Raw genomic sequence first — 24,064 nt, forward strand, 5'->3', positions numbered from 1 at the left:
ACGGTTCATTTTGCGCGTTCCCCCGCCCATCAATCATCAATTGCGCGTCTTTATCACATTGCTTTTTTAAATATTTTTTTACTCAATAACGGATATGATTTAAAATGTAGAGAAGTACAATACTTTAAACAAAACATACTTAAGTAAAAGTAAAAGTACAAATTTTAAAAACTACTCAAAAAAGTAAAAGTACACAAAAAAACTACTCAATTACAGTAACGTGAGTAAATGTAATTCGTTACTTTCCACCTCTGTATATTATATATACTGCCAAAATCAGTATTATATCAGGTTAGTATTCAAAAGTAAATTCTTAATTTTACGCAAAATACAATATCCAAAATACAATATAGTATATATATATATTACAGATTATTATATACAAATGAAAAGATATATTATTACATATATTATGCAAAAACCTTTATTTTGTATGCAATCATATGCGATTAATTTTTTGACAGCCCTACTTAAAACATAAGACAATTTGGATAGACAATATACTATATAAATATGCAGTAAAACAACGTACAGTGTAAATAAAGTTACAGTCAGGTCCATAAATATTGGGAGAGAGGCACATTTTGTGTGATTTTAGCTGTTTACCAAAATGTATTCCACTTGCAGTCATATTATGACTATTGGCTTATAGTGCACACTCTCAGCTTTATTTTGAGGGTATTCACATCCAAATTGGCTGAAGGATTTAGGAATAACAGCCGTTTAATATGTAGCTCCACTTTTTAAAGTGGTCAAAAGTAATGGGACAGTTGACTTAAAAGCTGTTTTATGGACAGGTATTGTCTATTTGTTAAATAATTTCCTTATGAATGACAGATGTTAAAGGTCTGGAGTTGATTTGAAGTGTGGTAATTGCATTTGAAAGCTGTGGCTGTGAACCCAAATCATTCGGAGCAGGGACATTTTTTTCTTTATCATAGAGAGGATAATGCAATCATCCACCACTTTTATCCTATTTAGACATACAGGACTTTTATGTTGCTGAGCTCACCAGTGTGTTCTTTTTTTAATCAGGATGCACCAAATTGTTGATCTGGTCACTCTTAGGGCTCTATCTTACACCCGGCGCAATGCAGCGCAATGCGCGACGCAAGTGTCTTTCGCTAGTTTCCACCCTAATTTTCACGTTTAGCGCCGCGTTGTTTAAATAGCAAATGCATTCGCGCCCCCTTTTGCGCCCATGGGCGTTCTGGTCTGAAAACGAGGCGTGCTCAGGCGCATTGTTGGCGCGTTGCTATTTTGAGGCAACTAAAATAGACTACGCCATTGACCAACAAAAACCTGGTCTAAAGTCAATGGCGCAATGTGTTTTATGTTATTTAAAGAGCGCATTAGTAAAATGCGCCTATAAACGGGAGGACAACGCGGGTTTGCTTATCACAAAGTACATGAATGCGCAGCAGCACAAAGACGCTTTTAAAAATGAAAGAATAAAGGATTGAATGTAAAAGATTATTATTGAGTCTCTTGGACATAAATGAGGACTAATTATGAGACGTTAGAAGGCGCAAAGAGCTGCTTCACCTGCAGCCTGGTAAGTAAATAAATGCTTTGCTTTGAACAAATGCATCTGTTTTTAAATGTTTTTTTTTTTAATGCTATCTCACGGATTTAGTGTATACACTCTAAAGACAAACGGTGCTATATAGCACCAAAAGTGGTTCTTTGCTCGTAATCATGGAGGAGCCGTTTTTAGTGCCATATGGCACCGGTGAGGCACCGGTGAAGCACCTGTGTAGAACCATATAGTGCTATGTAGAACCAAATGTGGTGCTATAGTTGTGCTATATGGCACCTATATGGTTCTACACAGGTGCTTCACCGGTGCTATATGGCACTAAAAATGGTTCTTCTATGGTTACGATTCAAATCAACAGTTTTGGTGCTATATAGCACCGTTTGTTTTTTTAGAGTGTATGATGACTCTGTACCTGCGGATATGGTGAGATGAGAAACATTTTAAGTAATGCTTAAAAAAAACTCTTTGCTAAAAAAACGCTGTCCAAAGTGCTGAAACGTGAGGAGAGCCGTTTGTAAATTCTTTATCTCCTGTTTGTTACAAATAAAGTATTTTTAGAGAACAAACCTTATCTTACATACTTGTAAATTATTTTTTGATGATATTGGATAGCCATACATTAAAAGCAATTACAAGCCTGCTTTTTTACTTCCATGACTAAAAGAAAACGGGGTTTAAAGGTTTTAATAAAAAAATAACAATTTCAATACAAGTAAAAAACAACACAATTATTTAACATTAATCTTAAACTGGGGATCTTCTTCCTCCGCTTAGTTTTTCAGTTTACAAAGTTCGTCATCTAAATAGGGATTAGACATAGCGCCAGCGCAACTTGCTTTTAAAGGGGATGAAAGCTGAGACTCTCATTGGTTTACTGCACGTTACGCCCAAAATACTCCCATTACAATAGGACCTACCCTTTCTGACCATGCGCTCGGCGCACAAACCATTTTTCCCGTCGTTAAATTAGCAAAAGTGGATTCAGACACGCCCATTTAGACGTTGCGCTTTGCGCTTTAGACAATGCGCTTAGATCATTAAAATAGGGCCCTTAATGTTCCTGCTATCTCTCTGATGGATTTGTTGTGTTATTGAAACCTAAATATGGTCTGTATCACTTGCATGGAGATGTGAACCGAATGATTTGGGTTCACAGCCACAGCTTTCAAATGCTATTGCCACACTTAAAATCAACTCCAGACCTTTAACATCTGTCATTCATGAGGAAATGATTTAAAAATAGACAATATCTGTCCATAAAACAGCTTTTAAGTCAACTGTCCCATTACTTTTGAACCCTTTAAAAAGGGGGAGCTCCATATTAAACGGCTGTAATATGACTGTAACTGGAATACATTTTGGTAAACAGCTAAAATAACACAACATGTGCCTCTGTCCCAATATTTATGGACCTGACTGTATATAAATACAGGTCAACGGATATGTAAATATAGTAAAAGAATGTAAACATAGTGAAGTAGTGCAAACATATAAAGTGTGGTGGGGTATTATTAATGCACGTGTCCTGGGGTGGTGGTGTAGGAGGGTTATGTAATTAAAACATTTAGCTGCCTGGAGGAAGTGTTGGTTTAAGAGATTATTAGTCTGTATCACCTTCCAGAAGGTAGAGGAGAAAACAGGTGATGTCTGGGGTGGGTGGGATCTTTAAAAATGCCATTTGCCTCCTTTTAAAGTCGCCCAGTGTATGTGTCTTTTAGACATTGAGGAAGTACAGTCTTTGTTGGGCCTTGGTCTTGGTGATGTTTAAGTCCAGGTTATATTCTGTTAAATCTCCTAGTAAAAGTACCGTATGCTTATCATCCCTGTTGATGTTGTTTTGGCACCCGTCCCGATTCTGTTTGGTGTCTCGCCTTTTTGAAAATGCTTTGGTTGGCATTGAAAGCGGCAAAACCAACATCCCCGCCGGGGCGAAATTACAAATGTTCCTACACATCGGCTCATCTGATTATGAGGCTGATCGTGTTTACGTACATTGGCAGAAATCTCAGTGAACATCCCCGCAGTTTCAAGTTTACATTGATCAAATCTTGATCGGCCCACTCCCACACATCCAAAGCCATGTGAATTATCATCAGGAGTTATTAGGAAGACGTAGTATTTGAAACGGCATATTTCTCAGTCCGTCTGGGACTCCGGGCGTGCTTCGGCATAATTATGAATTGTTTATCTGTAAGGCGCGAGCCTGACTTTCAATAACAGCATTTTACATTAGTTATGTGTTGTGACTCTGGGTATTGTAATAAGATCTGATTATTCTGGGATTTGGTCTGGTTTGAAACACCACATCTATCTACGGCAACATTTACTGTAGCAGGTACAATGAGGATGTTGGCGCCACTCATATTGAAGCATCGTGAAATGTCAGGGATGCTTAAGAGAGCTTTTGTGTGTTATGAAAGATTAACTCATTGGACATTTTCGTTCGACAGGTTATGAGTGGTTCCAATCCTAATCCACTAATCAGAAAATGAACAGCTGTTAGCCCCATGTGAAAAAATGAATAAAGAGCTGCTTAAGATGAAGAACTAGTTAGCGTTCACACAAACAGTGCTTTTCAAATTTATTTGAGCACCTGTCTATTTGTCTCAAAGATCATCCAGCATCATGAAGTGTTTTAAAGTGGACTCTTTTCTTTTTTTGAGGTGTCTTGATGTTTGTACTCTGAAGTCTGGCTGTCTGAGAGCAGTTGCTGGCTTGCATTTAATCGGTTACATTTTTGTGACAGAACTGTCAATATGATGACCTTTTTTTCAGTATTCAAAGCATGCACATGTTGTGGCTGTTGATTCAGGTTTCTCATTCTCTTTCTTCAGTAGACGGAAGGATAAGTTGCGAATCCCAAGCGGCTGGCTGTGTCATCTCGCTCCCGAGCTCATCCGTCAGCTTTCCCCTGAGACGGCAGAAAACCAGCTTCCTTTCTCCAAACAGTCTGACGTCTTTGCGTTTGGGTGGGTACCCATCACCTAACTCACCATCAAAATATGTTTTGATATGATTTAAGTAAATAATGACAGAAATGTAATTATGTTTGGGTTACTTCAAGGTTTCAATATCAGGATCCAGTTTTTTATATGTTGTATAAAGCATTTACAGTAGTTGATATACTTTTAACATTCAGAACGCAATAAAGTGTGATTAGGAATGGCTTAAAGCTATGACATCTATATAACTATGGAGGACCACAAGAGTCATGCAAAATGTAATCAAGAACTTCAATATTTAATAACGACAATAAAAATAGCAATTAATAGATTTGTTTAAAAATTCATTAATTAATCTATACATAAATAGACAAAGTTACAAAAAAATCATTATGTGACATTTTATTAGGCAATAAAAAGTGAGATTATAAAAATAACGTATAAATGAAATATTAATCCATTAATAAATAATTCAAATTAATATAACAATTTACAAAAACAACATAAAACACTCAATAAGTTCATCATTTTAAATTGCATTTATAAATTCTTAATTAAATAATGGAATTTCAAATTGTATTTCAAAAAGCAATTTAAAAAGAGAAATAAATAACTGGATTTATAAATTGAACTACAAATACATGTTTAAATTAGGCATTTAAAAGGGCATTTCTGTTTAACATTTTTGTTTTCATTTCTCGATGGTTCTCCTTATTCTTTTCGCTATTCGATTTGCTTTTCGTTTTAGCCTCTCTATTTAGCTTTTCGTGACTCTTTGGATCCTTGCAAATGGTCAAATGAGAAATGCAAATTAGCTATGGCCAGGTGGATGTAACAAGCTCATTGATTGGCTCTGATTGTACGTCATGCGCAGATTTATAGATCTTGGATGAGGACCCAAAGAGTCACGGAAAAGCTAAATAGAGAGGCTAAAACGGAAAGCAAATCGAATAGCGAAAAAGAAAAGAAAAGAAAACAGAAAAGTTTTAAAACGGAAATGCCCTTTTAAATGCCTAATTTAAACATGTATTTGTAGTTCAATTTATAAATCCAGTTATTTATTTCTCTTTTAAAATCGCTTTTTGTAATACATTTTGAAATTCCATTATTTAATTAAGAATTTATAAATGCAATTTAAAATGATGAACTTATTGAGTGTTTTATGTTGTTTTTGTAAATTGTTATATTAATTTGAACTATTTATTAATGGATTATTATTTCATTTCTACGTTAATCTCACTTTTATTGCCTAATAAAATGTTACATAATGATTTTTTTTGTAACTTTGTTTATTTAGTTATAGATTAATTAATGAATTTTTAAACAAATCTATTAATTGCTATTTTTATTGTCCAGGTATCGAAGTTCTTTATTACATTTTGCATGACTCTTGTGGTCCTCCATATATAACTGCCATTGTTTAATGTACTGTATATTGATCAAAACACAAAAGTGGTATAGACGGTTTCAGCAGTGAAAACATAAACGGCTTTCGTTGAACAAACGTAACTTACGGTAAACATTTATTTCTGTTTTCCGTTGGAAAATAGTCATGTGACGTCAAACTGGTGCAGCAACCCTCAACTAGGAAAAATGTACAATATGCCACCTTTGGTGTGCCAGAATTAATTCACCAACTTTCATTGAGCGCTAAGCGGACTAATCAAAGTCTATTCACACGAGACTACATGCAAAACTGAACATCCATCTGTAGTTAATTCTACCTGACCTGAGCCGTTCCAGAGGCAGCGAGCGTGTGGGCCAAATGAATAACAAGATGGATAGATAGATAGATGGATGAAGAAATGAAGGAATGCTGCTCTGTTGAGTCCTAACACAATCGCGTCCTCATGTTTTATCTCCATATGGAGGCTCCGCCACACTGTCACTCTGTGGGAGCCAAATACAAAAAGACACACAAGTTGTCCAGCTGGTACCTAGAGGTCACCCCGAAGCAATTTCTTCCTGCCGTTTCCCTGTTTTTGCATCCACTGTTTTCTATGAGTAATGTATTTTAATGCAACAGACTCCTAAGTTGAGCAGTTGTTTCATATAAAGCCTGATTTATACTTCTGCGTCGGACCCTCTGCACAGTTTTATTTAGACTTCTGCGTCATTGCCCATGTTAAGATGCAGATCGCTTACTGCTGTAACATATAATATCAAGGCAAAAGCAGAAGAAGTAGCAGCTTGTTGTGTAAGTTGTTGGAGAAAAAACAGGAAAATTCACAGCAACTTCTGTTACAGCCTGATATCGCTCTATCTTTGTTTTTATTGCCGCAAGTAAAAAACACATAATGAAATGCGACACTACATAACAGGTTTTTACCTGAGGGAGGGGTTCTAACAGACCAATCACAGCGATCCGCGTAAAATGGACATGTTGTTGCATTTTTGGGGAGGTACGCGTTATGCATAGACTATGCGGTACACTCGACGCAGAAGTGCACTGCAAAAAATGACTTTCTTACTTAGTATTTTTGTGTTGTTTTCAGTAGAAATATCAAAAAATTCTTAAATTAAGATGCTTTTGCTTGTTGAGCAAAATGACCTAAGAAAATAAGTCTAGTTTTTAGACAAAAAATATACAATTTAAGTGAATTTGTGCATAAATATCAGGCAAAAATATCTGCAAATGGGGTGAGAAAGTTTTCTTTTTTCTTAAACACTTAATTCAAGCTACATTTTCTCACCCTGTTGGCAGATACATTTGCTTGTTTTAAGCACAAATGTTTGTCTAAAAATGACTTATTTAGGTCATTTTGCTCATCAAGAAAATACATCGTGATTTACGAAGTTTTAGATATTTCTACTGAAAACAACACCAAAATTCTAAGTAAGAAAGTCATTTTTTGCAGTGTATAAATAGCCTTTTGTTTGATGGACTTTGTGTAACGGGATCGTACGTACGGTTAAAACCTCTCTGAGTTTTTAAAAAAAGTTGCCAGTCATTCATTTTCACACAGGTCTCACAAAATGCCTTGCAGAAAATGTTCTTCTCAAAATATATAAACATACAATATATCAAATGAAAAAACAGACCCTCTGCTTTCAAACAAACAAATGAACTTTCATGCTATCTTCATTTGTTCTCTTTTTATAACCTCTCAAATATGGGTAGGCTTTTTCAAAAATACAAAATTTTAGGGAAAATCCTGAAATAATTGCATTTTTGTAAAACTATTTTGTAGAGATCAGATTCAGAACGATGATCAAAACATACACAGAGTTTCCTAAGTTTTTTAATTAGTTGATGCTTCAGTTTTTTATTAGGGTAATTTTGAATTCACACCAAACGTAGTTTACTCGCTTCATATGCGCGTGAAATTCTAGTCATTCGAGACATTCACGCGGAAATTTGCGTCATGGGAGGGGCTTCTACGACTTCGCTTGCTTCCTGTAATCACGTCACTACTTGAGCAAGCTCCTGATTGGTTCACACGGTGCGATTTTCCGCCAAAGTTCAGTTTTTTAACTCGCGCGTTTCCTGTGGCAACTATCAATTTGCATCATTCGCGCGTCAATTCGTGTCTACCGTGCTAAACGCCTCATTTGCGCCGTGAGACCTCCAGATGTGCGTAAATGCGTCTTTACATTGACTTACCATTGAAATCACTCGCGCTTGAACCTCTACCACGGCTGGTGTGAACGCAGCATAAGAGCGCCACCTAGTGGACAGTAACGGAAATATAGATTACTGTGAACTCGCCAGGAAAGTGTCATTGGCAGGGAAGCGTTTTCTCTTAATTGACGAGTTAATGTCTGACAGGTTATGATTATCTGCATCCTTCATAGCTGAATAGCACTGGCCTGATGATGACAAACTTAAAATTGTATTTCACTTTTTGAGGGGCATCTTTAGGGCATCACCTGATTTGCAGAATACAACAAGCAACGCAGACAGTGCGTGAATATCGAAGTATTTGCAAAAGTATTATAAAAAACAGATTTTTTACTGCAGGCCACATGTTTTACATTTGGTTTTAAATTGCCGAGCTCAGATGAGCAGATCTCTTCCCTCATTGATTTTTAATAAGCTTTTAATAAGCTCTTAAGTGTGGTTTAGTACAAATTTGCCCTTTAGAGATAAATACCATATTTTCAGCATTATCATATCAGATGACTTCTAAATAAATGAACTGGAATAAAAGAGCACATGTGAGATAGTGAAAGCAGAAGTGCTGTTGAAATGTGGTGTTGAAGTCCTTAGCATTTTTCAAATACTCTCATCATAAACTCTTATACACTTGTTTTTAGACTCACTTAGTTAAGTTTTTATTATCCTTAAATTAAAGCAAATTATAAGATTCAGTGTTCTATGTATAACATTTACAAAGAAATTATATGGGGCAGTTTCCTGGATAGTTAAATTAGGACAATTTTTTTACAAACATACCTTACAAAAAACAATACTGGTGTGCATCTTGAGATAAAACAATGGCACTGATGTATGTTAAGATATGTCTGTACAAAATTTCATTAAAAAAATCCAGATAATAGTCATCCAAGATGTTTATGTCCTTCTTTGTTCAATCAAAAATAAATTATGTTTTTTGAGGAAAACATTCCAGGATTTTTCTCCATATAGTGGACTTTAGTTTGCAGTTTCAATGCAATTTAAAATTGCAGTTTCAATGCAGCTTCAAAGGGCTATAAATGATCCCAACCGAAGCATAAGGGTCTTATCTAGTGAAAGGATTGTCATTTTCGACCAAAAAAATATGTACTTTTAAACAAAAACTTCTCGTCTTGCACTAGCTGTGTGACGCGCCAGCACGGCCTTACGTATTACGTAATCATGTCGAAAGGTCACGCGTTACATATGTGACACGCACACTTGCAGACCATTGTAAACAATAAACTGATACAAAGACATTAATTATTATTTCACATACAACAACGACAGAACGGTCCTCTTTCTCCACACTTGTAAACAATGGAGCGGTATGTATACGTCATGTGTGACCTTTCGACATGATTACATAATACGTAGGGTCACACTAGTGCATCACAAAGCTAGTGCAAAAAATCTTTTTGCTAGATTAAGTCGCGATTCACATTTCCCGTTTTTGCGCACGCAAGTTCGTTATATCAAATGTAAGCACGCAGTATGCACGCTCATAATGGAAGCGGCATGGTCGCAATGTGCACGCGCTGTGACGCACTTGTTTTTTCCAGGCGCGTCCGCACTGCATCAAGTAAAAACATTTCAACTTCTAGAAGTGCAACGCATGTCATGTTACAAGAACCAACAGACGGCTTTCCGTGCGGATATAGACGTGAAATGTGACCCGCCCCAAAGACTCTTATGCCTCAGTTGGGATCATTTAGAGCCCATTGAAGCTGCATTGAAACTGCAAACCATTGAGATCCACTAAAGTCCATTATATGGAGAAAAATCCTGGAATGTTTTCCTCAAAATAAAACTTGATTTCTTTTCAGATGAAGAAAGAAATACATAAACATCTTGAATGACATGGGTATGAGTAAATTATCAGAATTATTTTTTATGAAAGTAAAATAATCCTTTAAGGATTTTAGTCTAGGACTAGAATAATCCCTGTATGAGAAACTGTTCAAAAAAATTCTTAGTATTTTTGTCTTGTTTTCAGTAAAAATGTCTAAAAGTTCTTAAACTAAGATGGTTTATCTTAATGAGCAAAACAACCTAAAATATAAGTGTAGTTTTCTTTTTCTTGAAAATAATTTTTGCAATGCAAAAAATGATTTTCAAGAAAAAAAATCTTAGTATTTTTGTCTTGTTTTCAGTATAAATATCCAAAAATTCTCAAATCAAGATGCCTTTTCCCGATAAGCAAAACGACCCAAAAAAAATAAGTAGTTTTTAGACCAAAAATATCAAATTTAAGTGCTTTTGTGCAGAAAACAAGTAAAAAAAATCTGCCAATAGGGTTAGCAAAGTTTTCTTGAATTTTTTCTTGAATTTAGTGTTTAAGAAAAATGTTCAAGATTTTTTGCTTACCCCATTGGCAGATTTTTTTGCTTGTTTTATGCACAAAAGCACCTAAATTTGATATTTCTGTTCTAAAAACTAGACTTTTCTTGGGTCGTTTTGCGCAAGAATTTTTTGATATTTTTACTGAAAACAAGACAAAAATACTAAGAATTGTTTTTCTTGAAAATAATTTTTTGCAGTGCACTCAATGTTTTTATATTTATATTTTTAACAAAATTTTAAGTATAGTGACACAATTCTCACTGACATATGTTTCAGCACTATCTGGTACGAGCTGCATGCGCGCGAGTGGCCCTTTAAGAATCAGCCGGCTGAAGTCATAATCTGGCAGGTTGGCAGTGGAATGAAGCCCAACCTCACGCACATCGGCATGGGCAAGGAGATATCTGTGAGTATATACTCTCATACAACACATATATACGGTGCTTAACAAATGTATCGGACCACCACCAGTGGCGGCTCGGGACTGCTCATCCGAGGGGCGCTAATTCAAAAAAAGTGTTCGGAGTGTCGTGTGTGGTTCCTTTTTTCAAAATATGTGTTATGCGCTTTGAGAGATACTGTGTGCAACATGTGTTTTGTCAAAATAAGTGCCTGCTGCACACGCGTCAAAACCGTATACACGCAAGACTCCTCCCTTAACAGTAAACTCTGATTACGCATGAGATTATGCGAGTATCTGGCAAACCCAAGTGTCTCTTTTATCATAAACCCTTCAGACGTGTCTGCAGCAGGCACTTATTTCGTCATGGCACGTGATGCACACAGGATCTCTCGCCACGCAGAACATATTTGGAAAAAAGGAACCACACACATGATGGGCTACATACATTTTGTGACGAACTTCGCATCGAGCGCCCTCGAAAAAAGTCACCGGGCGCCACTGACCACCACCCAATGTAAGCGTTGTGTCACAGCTGACATTGTAGTAAAATCATTCAATTAACTTCTTATGAGGCAAATTAATTAGCGTTAAACCTGATTATGATAATTATAGTTCACACGACATGAAATTCATTTTTTTAACCTCATGCTTTTCCAAACCCCTGTGATTTCCATTTTTCTGAGGAACACAAAAGGAGAATTTAGAGCATTGAATGAAGTCCTTGTTTTTTTATTTCGAGCAGGACATTCTGCTGTTTTGTTGGGCGTACGAATCGGAAGAGCGACCCAGCTTCTCCAAGCTGGTGGATCTTCTGGAGAAACTCCCCAAACGCAACCGTCGCCTGTCACACCCCGTGCACTTCTGGAAATCAGCTGAGTATGTGAAATGAGCTAAACTACAACAACAACAAATAAACAAACAACATAAACGAGCGCTAAACTATACGATCGAGAAATATAACGTTAATATTAAAACAAAGACTCCGTCAACGTGGCTACGAAAACCTCACGAAGGGTTGCTACATGAATTGTGCATGTATTTTGCGACGTAATCATTTAGCGCAATATATTTTCTTGTGTTGTATTTGATCATAAAACAGATTTGTTTCGTTTTTTGGCTTAATCTGTTCGCATATTTCAACTGCTTGTGATTATTTCTCATTGTTATCTTTGAATGAATTACTCCACTTTTGGTGAATGTCGTTTTCTTTCGTCCGACCACATAGATGATGCATTTTTATAAACGATTAAAACTTGTTTTATTGTAAGTGAGTTTTTTGTCTGTATTGTTATATATATTTTTTTAGATTCAGTATTTATTTTCTTCTTTGAGGAAATGTATTCTTCATTTTCTTTCATTCATGGTCTATCAGTGTTTCATTGATTTCCATTCTTGTGTTGCGCATCGTTAATATTTTTACGCTGGGACGTTCAAAGCTTTACCATTAGGGAGGTGTACATGTATATATTCTAGAATGTGCGAATTTCTCTTCCTGTTGCGTTGTAGATAAGGTTGTGCTCTCATTTGTGCAGTTAGCATTGCCTATAGATGCGACGGCGCCGTATTGAAACGTGTCGCCGTCTGGCACGTATGTATATTATCGACACTTGAATTGTATCATGCCTAACTGTGACAAAACAAAGTTACCTGGGGTAAAATGCTATTCCTGAGCCTACGATGAAAGGGATAGATAGCCGACCGTATCTATCACACTTACGAACCTTTTACTTATCATTGCATACTTAAGAATGTTTAAGCATAAATTAAAGCTTTGCGTTGTTTGTACTATAGGTTACACATTCTTGTACTGTAAAGAATATATCATAAGTAACAGTGCACATTTCTTCGCACACACATTTGTATATTATTATATAGATCACGTCTCATTAATATGACTGTTGCATGTTGCAAGTTATGGATTGTGTCCATGTTGTAACACAGAACGATGATCACGTCAACACGCGTGCGAAGGTTCGATTCGATCTCTTTTAAGTTCGCTGTCGCTAGTTGGGTATGGCTTGCCGAAAAACGCTAAACCGCTTTTTCTTCATCTCAGCGCCAAGCATTTACAGACAATCCGCTCACGTGTAAAGCCATGGTTGCCAGTGTCGAAATGCTCACAAACTTCTTGCTGCTGTTATTTTTCAAAGTCTATTTTAGGATGTCGTCGGGTGGGCGTTTATATTTCTACAATGCATGTGAACCTTTTTAGGGGGTCTGATCATGTCGAGACCCTCAAGATAGGGCCACACAGTACAGTAGTTTTACAAACTACGATGAACTCCTGACGATAATGTAAGAAAGTAATACAAATAAAGTCTATATCAGGCCTAGAAAGGCACAAATTTAAACCTACTGTATAAATATATGGATGTACTCGAATGTTTATAATAGGACAATGAGGAAGTGTGTGGACAGTGTTTTCGCACTGAAAATGTAAGGAGAAATCGGATTTTGATAAGCAGCTTCCATATCAGGCCTATTTAACAGGCTGTAGACTTTGCTTAATGATCTGTTGCTGTAATTAATATTCAAATCATTGAATCCGACCTCATTGCCATCTATTATTATTATATTTCTGCGTCATTAAGAATGTATGAATTGTATTCTCTCTCTCGCTCTTTGTGTGTGTGTGTGTTTTATTTTTTACCCATCCATGCATTTATTTGGTGGTCATTATTTATTAACACTTTTCCATCGCTCTAGTTTACATTTCTTTTACTGATATTGTGTGCGCGTCTTTGCGGGTTTATTTGAGTTTTTGTATGTATTATTTGTTGTAAGTAAGTATATAAAAGCTTGTATTTACTGATGCCTTACGGCTCATGGCTTAGCGACTGGTACTCATCCCAAGCTTTCTTTACATTCATCCTTTATGAAGATGTATGAAAATAAAAAGGTGTTGATTTTGGACTTTCGTTTTTTGTTTGTCATTTCTTTTACTCCTTGTCATGAGTCATGTTTTATGTTAACAAAAAATGCACATATTAGTTTATTTAAATTATTTAATATTTTAATAAGATTGATCGTAATCAATAAAAGCTTTGACTAAAATCTTTAATTTATAAGCTAAAATAACAGTAGCCTATACATACATTCATCTAAAGGATTATTAGGAACACCATACTAGTACAGTGTTTGACCTCCTTTCACCTTCAGAACTGCCTTAATTCTACCTGGCATTGATTCAACAAGGTGCTGAAAGCATTCTTTAGAAATGTTGCCCCATATTGCTAGGATAGCATCTTGCAGTTGAGGAAGATTTGTGGGACGCACATCGTGGGCACGAAGCTCCCGTTCCACCACATCCCAAAGATGCTCTATTGGGTTGAGATCTGGTGACTGTGGGGGCCATTTTAGTACAGTGAACTCATTGTCATGTTCAAGAAACCAATTTGAAATGATTCGAGCTTTGTGACATGGTGCATTATCTTGCTGGAAGTAGCCATCAGTGGATGGGTACATGGTGGTCATAAAGGGATGGACATGGTCAGAAACAATGCTCAGGTAGGCTGTGACATTAAAACAATGCCCAATTGGCACTAAGGGGCCTAAAGTGTGCCAAGAAAACATCCCCCACACCATTACACCACCACCACCAGCCTGCACAGTGTTAACAAGGCATGATGGATCCATGTTCTCATTCTGTTTACACCAAATTCTGACCATCTGAATGTCTCAATAGAAGTCAAGACTCATCAGACCAGGCAACATTTTTCCAGTCTTCAGCTGTCCAATTTTGGTGAGCTCGTGCAAATTGTAGCCTCTTTTTCCTATTTGTATTGGAGATGAGTGATACCCGGTGGGGTCTTCTGCTGTTGTAGCCCATCCGCCTCAAGGTAGTGCGTGTTGTGACTTCACAAATGCTTTGCTGCATACCTCAGTTGTAACGAGTGCTTATTTCAGTCAAAGTTGCTCTTCTATCAGCTTGAATCAGTCGGCCCATATCTCTTCTGACCTCTAGCATCAACAAGGCATTTTCGCAAACACGACTGCCGCATACTGGATGTTTTTCCCTTTTCACAACATTCTTTGTAAACCCTAGAAATGAATGTGCATGAAAATCCCAGTAACTGAGCAGATTGGGAAATACTCAGATCTGGCACCACCAACCATGCCACGCTCAAAATTGCTTAAATCACCTTTCTTTCCCATTCTGACATTGAGTTTGGAGTTCAGGAGAGGACCACACCCCTAAATGCATTGAAGCAACTGCCATGTGATTGATTGATTAGATAATTGCATTAATGAGAAATTGAACAGGTGTTCCTAATAATCCTTTAGCTACATGTATGTGAGTTTAAGTCGATTGTTTTCTACACAAAGTTTATGTCTGTATTTATCCTGGTATAGTGATATAAATTTAAAAAAATGTTTTTCTATTAATTCAATGAAAGTCAGCGTTGTGAGTGGTCCCTGTGGATTTCTTTAGCTTGCAGTGAAACGTGTATTAAATGGTATTTTATTCTTTAATTTAAAGAAAAAATAATGCATACCCCATTTTCACCTTGTTTACCTCTTGGTTAACACCTCGGGTACATTGATTTAATCATACAAATATGTTAAACTCTAATAAAACCAGTTCAGTTAGATGTTACCGCACAAGCACATTTTACACTGTCAGAAATTAAGGTGGGACAGTACCATTTAAAAAACGGTCCTTATTTGTAACATTTAGGAACAGAACCTTTGAAGTATACCATATGTACCTTTGAGGTACTAATATGCACCCTTTAGGTACAATGTGTACTTTTTTAAAGAAATTTATGAAATGTCATAAGCTAATTTCTTCCCTTGCTTTTAATTCCTTTCTTCACAGATGAGATGATTACCAGGTCAGATCATTGTTTAAAATCCAAATGTATAGTCTTAATGCCATATTTATAAATGCATTATTAACCTTTTATTTGTTCCTGTAGCTCAGCTGGTAAAGCATTGCATTGACAATGCAGAAAGGTCATCAGTTTGATTCCCAGGAAACACACAAAAAGAATGTATGTAAGTTGTTTTGGGATAACAGGCAGCGTCTGCCAATCCATAAATGTAAAATAACACCTATATTTAACCTATTAAATAATATTGTTTAATATTATTGTTTAAAGAATTATAAAGCGTCATCCTATTCAAAACCGATGCATAAATGCCAAATGCATAAATGTAAATGCAAAATGAATAATTAACAATATAGTACTTTATTTGAAAGGTGCATTAAGTGATGTTCACCAAACATAACAACATAATAATGAATTATTTCATACACTTCAACACCACAGTCTCTCTCTCTCTTTCTCTCTCTCTCTCTCTCTCTCTCTCTCTCTCTCTCTCTCTCTCTCTCTCTCTCTCTCGTACTGACAACACACAGCAGTAGTTTCTGGGGATACCTGTGAAGCTTATACTGTATGAGTCAGAGAGTGAACAATTTTTTTATTAAAAAACAACACCTACAGCACCTTTAATAAAGATGTGAGCAAAATCACTTGAAATGACATTTTACATTTCGTCTTAAAAATACACCTTCGCTGAATAGACTGGTGTGAAGAAACACAGATAAAGGGACACCTTCATCAGATCAATGTAGTGTCATTGAGATTCTCTAATTAAAGCAAATAAACTCAATTACTTTCCTGCAGAGTCATGCGAGTGTTAGTGCTTATGTGCAAGCAAAGGCAAATGGAGTACTGTTATAAAAGACAATAAAACACGAACCCACACAAGATTATTAGTAGGGGAATTTAAATTGAATCTGGATCACTAAGTTAGAGAGAGAGAGAGAGAGAGAGAGAGAGAGAGAGAGAGAGAGAGAGAGAGAGAGAGAGAGAAAGAGAGAGCATTATAAAGCAAGTGAAGGAGGACAAAAAAAATCCAAAATTTGTAGTTCATATTAGATTTATTGCTTTGTATTGTTTCAAAACCAGGTGAGCTAATAACATTTAAAAGCATTGAGTTCCTCGACCTTTGACCAAATTCAAAGGTATTAGCAGGTATCCTATATAGTGAAGGTAAACCCAGAATGCATTGCGACAAGCTTGATGGAGAAGTATAAAATGGTGGAACAAATGAAGTAAATTATATATTTTAGAAAGAGATTATATAATTCTATCTAAAATGTAAATAAATTAAAAGTGATGTATAATATTAACTTTTACTCATTCTACTCATTATTGCATTATTAGTATAATTACATTTTTTATGTATTCATATTGTATTTGTTATTTGTTTTATTAAACTCAGTTAACTGAGTAAACACTTTATTTGAATGGGTGTTCATAAGACTGACATGACACCTTCATAATCATGACATGACATGTGCTATGAACACGAAAGAGATTTTATGCACGCTTATGACAACTGTTATTAGGTGTCATTCATTCAATTATGTCATTTTTAATGCAAAGATTACATTGTTTGAGATGTTATGACAACTTGACATTAACCAATACATCATAACTTGTCATAACAACTTGACATTACCAAGACAATATAACTGAACACTTTTTACCAGTAATATAAATTGAATTTGTCATTAAAATGTTATTAAGTGTTAATACTCTGTCATATAGTTTTATAACAGCGTCATAAATATTTTTCTTGATCTCAACTACAGTGGTACAAATATAATTTGTCATTAAAATGTTATGAAGTGTTAATACTCTGTCATATAGTTTTATAACAGCATCATTAATATTTTTCTTGACCTCAACTACAGTGGTACAAATATAATTTGTCATTAAAATGTTATTAAGTGTTAATACTCTGTCATATAGTTTTATAACAGCATCATTAATATTTTTCTTGACCTCAACTAGAGTGTTACAAATATAATTTGTCATTAAAATGTTATTAAGTGTTAATACTCTGTCATATAGTTTCATAACAGCATCATTCATATTTTTCTTGACCTCAACTACAGTGTTACAAATATAATTTGTCATTAAAATGTTATTAAGTGTTAATACTCTGTCATATAGTTTCATAACAGCATCATTAATATTTTTCTTGACCTCAACTACAGTGGTACAAATATAATTTGTCATTAAAATGTTATTAAGTGTTAATACTCTGTCATATAGTTTCATAACAGCATCATTAATATTTTTCTTGACCTCAACTACAGTGTTACAAATATAATTTGTCATTAAAATGTTATTAAGTGTTAATACTCTGTCATATAGTTTTATAACAGCATCATTAATATTTTTCTTGACCTCAACTAGAGTGGTACAAATATAATTTGTCATTAAAATGTTATTAAGTGTTAATACTCTGTCATATAGTTTCATAACAGCACCATTAATATTTTTCTTGACCTCAACTACAGTGGTACAAATATAATTTGTCATTAAAATGTTATTAAGTGTTAATACTCTGTCATATAGTTTTATAACAGCATCATTAATATTTTTCTTGACCTCAACTAGAGTGGTACAAATATAATTTGTCATTAAAATGTTATTAAGTGTTAATACTCTGTCAAATAGTTTTATAACAACATCATGAATATTTTTCGGTTCAAATTTTTTAAAAAGTTTCCTCCATGTGTTTAACAAATAAAATCAATCATTCAATAATAATAATAATAATTATTCTAATTGATAAAATTATATTTTATTGCATTTGGAGACCTATCACCTGGAATTAAATGAATCAGTACAATAATCAGTTAAGCCATGCAACGTTGGGTCATGTATATTGCTGCAAAGTTAATTACAATAAATTAAATTGATTAAATGTTTTGTTCGTTTTTTTCTTCTATGTCAGAAAATTTCAGAACCCTCTGTGTGAGAAAAAAACAAGTTTTGTTGAGTGTCAGTTTTTATGTATTGTGCTCATACATAAAGTTAAGTATAATATTTTGAAGTGTCTTTTGCATTTTGTTAAGGTATTTAAAATTATTTGACATAGTATTAGCACTTAATGACATTTAAATGACAGTTTAATGTAATGTTAACCCAAAAAGCTATGTTTTTTCTTAAGTTCGATAATTATTCTGCTATGTCATGTTTATATGACAGATTAATGACAAGTTATGATGTATTGTCATAACAAAGACAATTAAACAATGTCATTTTGCATTAAAAATGACATAATTAAACAAATGACACCTAATGACAGTTGTCATAAATGTACATAAAATCTCCTTCATGTTCATAACACGTCGTGTCATGATCATGAAGGTGTCATTTCAGTCTTATGAACACCCCTTCAAGTAAAGTATTATCATAATGTCTCCTATAGCAGGGCATTTCAAACCTTTTGTCAGCCGAATCCTAAATTATACATAAATATTTCAATAATTTAAAATGCATTTTCATTTTTAACTCCAAAAATTTTTTTCATCCATTTTAAAGTTTTTATTAGTAGTATTTTACATCATTATATTAATTGTTACCTGTTATTTGTACATATCTGTCCATCTTGCATGAGATCTCAGTTTTACAATGTATTGTAGTGTTGTGTAATGGTCACATGACATTCAGATTAAGCAAATAAAATACATATTTTTGTTAGTAAATGTTTAATTTAGATTGCATTTCATTACATTTTATGATTTCATTGTAATTGATTATTTTTAACTCACAACCCCCCTGCAATTCCTCCGCAAACCACCAGGGGTTTGCGAACCCCAGTTTGGGAAACCCTGTCCTATTGCAATACATTTCTGGAACAAATTGAGATAAATACTATAGGACGATACACACCAAACAACATTTTGTCTTCTTGTCCAGTGTCTGATGTGTTGAATTTTATCTTTTGTTGAAAAGTTTTGAATTCGTCACCGTCTCTGTTTTACCCTAACATGTGACGGCATCTCTCATCCATAATGAATGAATCGGGTCTCTCTGAATGAATCTGGAATAATAACCAAACACGAAGGTAAACAACATTTCCAAATCTCGTTTCTCTACGCTCCTCTACGGGTTTGAAGTGAATTATGGCTTCAAGCTCTTCGAGTTTCTACTGAAAATGAGCATTTTCGCTCCAATCTAAAGGGTGACCAGGCACAGGTACTCTATCAATATATGCCTTTTCAACGTGGGAGGACTTTCTGACCAATTTCATGCTTCAGATGTCTAGTTTAAAAGTCATACGCGCAGAAGAGCACAGGTTTCTCTAACCCCACAGAAGACACCCACACGCTTCACTAAGCTTTCTCAGATTAGTCACGAACTTGGGCCGACAAAACAGAAAGCAGAGAGAGACCGAAAAGGGGTTAGATTTAAAGTTGAGTGATGAAAGCGTGGTTATTTTCTATTGGGCAGCAGGTCGGTGATCCGCTAACAGTGAGCCGATGGTACCGACCAAAACGCTGACTCGGAATCGAAAGTATCTGCAAATTCAGACTCGCAACATATACATGCAAGCAACCATAATGCAGACGGCAGGGTGAATAACTAACAACCCCATTTGCAGTAAGGGGAAAACATTTTGGAAAGGATACTGTACTAGTGGCAGCAATAGAGAAAATCCAATCCATCAGAAGAAAAGGACATAGGAGTCATAATCTCTCATTCTGGTTCAACATGATCTGTTTTCCTTTTCATAGGCTGTGACAACGACGGCCTCCTGTTGTTCTTCACCAGGCTTTGCTACTGTATCTCCCATTATCCCACTTTTGGACAACAACCAATCACATCCTCAAGGTTTTTACATCATTGATCACATGGCAGGAAATCCTGATATGCTGGCTTTGGAGCGCAATGAGCAGAGTTCAGTATAGATAAACCTTTAAATGTGTTAGATGGTTAGTTGTGACTTTAAGGATGCATCTTGTTTAATATGTCTGCATACTGTACGCACAGATCTCTACCAAAATGATCTACTGCTGACATCACAACCATGCCGAGACATTCATGCTGTATGCACTTTCACTTGTCCCTGACGACTACACTCAAAAAGGTACAAAGATGGTTTAGTACCCTTTAAAAAGACCCTAATATGTACCTGTGAGGTACCAATATGTACATTTGAAGTACTAATGTGCACTCTTTGGGTACAAATGTGTACTTTTTGAAAGTGTATACTGCCCCAGTAATCTTTTTCTGAGCGTGTACATAAGTCAGTCATTCATTTTCTGAGAAATGTAACCTTGCAGCTCCGTAATTCTTATAAAACATCACTCGACTTTGTCTGAGAGATCGAACATGTAACATTTTGACTCAACTCATCACTCTTTTCATCTGAAAATATAAAAATCTTCTAATTTTTTTCATCTGACTATACTCTAAAAAGTGCTGGGTTATTTTCAAACTCGGTAAAAAAAGGAGCAAACCCAACGTGCCGGGTTGTAATTTAACCTATGTTGGGTTGTTTCAAAAATTTGGGATTAATTTAACTCAATAGCTGCACTGTAAAACCTAACAGTTAACTTAACTCAAACCATTTAAGTAAACCGGTTGCATTAGACCATTTAAGTTTTAAAACACATACATTAAAGTACTGTGAACTTGAGTCATGTGCAATTATGCACTTAAGTAGTGTGAACTTAAATATAAGTGCATAACTGCATATGATTCAATTTGTTTAAGTTCACAGTACTCAAATGTATGTGTTTTAAAACTAATAACTTAAATGGTTTGAGTTGAGTTAACTTTTAGGTTTTACAGTGTGGGTTTGACCCTTTTTGACCCAACGCTGGATTTAAAATAACCCATCATTTTTTGGATTGTGGTAAAAGTGCACACTTTATATTAACATTCATTGAATTTTTTGTTCATTTGGCTTTTTTCTTTGTGTGTACTGCTTCAATGCCCACCTGACTTATTTGTCCTTTAAAGTAAAACACACACACAACTATGGTTAAAGACAAAATCTAAAAAAAATGCTGGGTTATCTTCAACGTAGTGTTGGGTCAAAATGGGAAAAATCTGACTTTTTCCATATTTAAGTGATATAATTGGGTCCCCAGTGCCCCCCTATTAACCTAGAAAATGTGTAAAAGAACAACCGAGTAACTTAGTTTGGTAAACAAAAAAAAATTAATAATTCCCCTTGTGATGTCAGAAGGGGATAATACCTCCCCCTAATTTAAAAAATAAAATAAAATCATGTTTTGCGTTCACCCATTGGCTGATTCACTTCCTATTTTATTTTTTTGTATTTATTTTTTTTATTGAATACTAACAAGAACACAATATTGTTTACAAACCAGAGTACATAACCATGCCTGTGAGGGGCAATACAAAAACAAAAAAATAAAGCAAGGGAGAAAGAGGGAGAAAAAGAAAGACATTTTACATTAAAAAAAATTTAAAATCTATTAAACAACCGTATAGTCTTTATTGCTTTCTAGTTATTGCTTTTGGATATTGTCTCTAAATATACTTTAATACCTATTTTAAATTCTTCAAAATTTGGCATTTTTTCATTACAATTAAACTTTATGAATATAATAACTGGGAATTATAATAATTAAATCAAGTAAAAACAAAATATTTTATCATCAAATTAAAAACATTTTAGAATGCTTCCCCTTAATCTGCACTATCCATCTAAGGCACTGCTATTTAGTGCAGAGAGAGAGAGAGAGAGAGAGAGAGAGAGAGAGAGAATAATTGTCAGCACAATTGAATTTTTAATTTTAACAAGCCATCATGGTAAACAGTGTTTGCATTTCATCAGCTCATTTGCAGTTAAAAGGACACACCCAAAAACGGCACATTTGTGCTCAGACCTACAAAGTGTCAATTTTAACATGCTACAATAAATAATCTATATAGTATTTTAAGCTAAATCTTCACATACGTACTCTGGAGACACCGAATAATTATTTTTACATCTTAAAATGTCTTTAAATTAGCCCAGAAAATGTTTATATTTTACGTCAACAAAATGGGTTAAAATAACCCAGCATTTTGGTTTGAAACAACCCAGCTTGTTAAAATACAACCCAACAGGTTGTGTCTGTCACTTTTTGACCAAATGCCAGGTTGAAAATAACCCAGCATTTTTTTAGTGTGTATAAAGTCTTTGCAGATGATCCGGTGTGCGCAGGTGTTGTTGAAGTATGAAGACACACAAGAGTTGATTTAATTATAAAACCTCTTTGCAGTCAGGACAGTAAAATGATCTCACTGACATTTTCTTCCCACTGGACCGACATTGTTTATCTTAGACATTTGCTACTTGAACTTTAACTTACAGCATAATAAATGATTGTATTAGTCATACACAAAGAGCAAGAAAGGTACAAACAAGTGGCATGTGGTTAATTGTATTCATGTGTGTGGCTCTTGAGAGAGAAAATGTGTATTTGTGGTCTCTCTCTCTCAGTATGTTTGTATGTTTGTATAAAGCTTTTTCTTTTAACATTTTTAATAATTTATTTTTATATAACTCATTCAATTTTGATAAACTGACCTATAATCTCTGTATATTGTAGGGCTTTTCACAATGCCCTTTACCCTGGGTTATCTTCGTTCTAAACCCCGCTTTTAACCTATAGATGTAGGTTAAAGAGAAACGAAGCGATGTTAGGGGCCCATCACACCAAACGCATTTATGGCAGTTGCAGGCCCCTTTCTTTAATGATTTTTTTATGGGAAGTGAGCGTTATCCGCACTGAACGCCTTGCGTTTTTTGCCGCCTGCTGCAGCATGCGAATTTTAAAGGATTAGTCAATTTTCTTTAAAATATCCGGATAATTTACTCACCACCATGTCATCCAAAATGTTGATGTCTTTCTTTGTTCAGTCGAGAAGAAATTATGTTTTTTGAGGAAAACTTTCCAGGATTTTTCTAATTTTAATGGACCCCAACACTTAACACTCAAAACTTAACAGTTTTTTTTTACAGAGTTTCAAAGGACTCTAAATGATCCCAAACGAGGCATAAGGGTCTTATCTTGCGAAACGACAAGAAAAATAAAAAATATGCACTTTAAAACGTCAACTTTTCGTCTATCTCCGGTCCTGTGATGCACAAGCGCGACCTCACGTAATTGCGTAGTGACGTAGAAATGTCACGTGTTGACCTCTTGACAAAAGTCCAGCATCGTCCATGAATTCGAAGTACAGGCGGAGATAATAGCGTTACCTAGCTACTTCTTATGACAAGACCCCTGTTCCAAGATGGCGGCGGTTTTGACGCATGGTTAGAACCCCAGGGCGACATCTAGTATACATATCTATGGCATTTCCAAGCGTTTAAAATGCCTTTGAAGTGCAAGTACCTATCAAGATATGTGTAATGAAAACAACTTAATTGGACTAAAAATTACAGCT

The 24,064-nt window shown here is 35.1% G+C and overlaps 1 protein-coding gene across 2 annotated transcripts in view; it reads left to right on the forward strand.

Moving 5' to 3' along the window:
- ksr2 (kinase suppressor of ras 2) overlaps positions 1–21,227 on the forward strand; it is a 131,190-nt gene extending 109,963 nt beyond the window's left edge. Inside the window, exons 19-22 of one of the 2 annotated variants that reach the window (XM_055198438.2) lie at positions 4,375–4,509; positions 10,718–10,847; positions 11,587–11,720; positions 20,389–21,227. In XM_055198438.2, coding sequence (XP_055054413.1) covers positions 4,375–4,509; positions 10,718–10,847; positions 11,587–11,720; positions 20,389–20,395 — 406 coding nt within the window. In that variant the 3' untranslated portion in view covers positions 20,396–21,227. Of the gene's footprint in view, positions 1–4,374; positions 4,510–10,717; positions 10,848–11,586; positions 13,763–20,388 lie in introns of those variants that run through there. The other variant, XM_055198437.2, reaches the window with a different exon arrangement.
- The last annotated feature ends 2,837 nt before the right edge of the window (positions 21,228–24,064 follow it).

Source organism: Misgurnus anguillicaudatus, chromosome 22 (assembly GCF_027580225.2).
Source record: "Misgurnus anguillicaudatus chromosome 22, ASM2758022v2, whole genome shotgun sequence".
In the NCBI taxonomy this organism is placed as follows: Eukaryota; Metazoa; Chordata; class Actinopteri; order Cypriniformes; family Cobitidae; genus Misgurnus; species Misgurnus anguillicaudatus.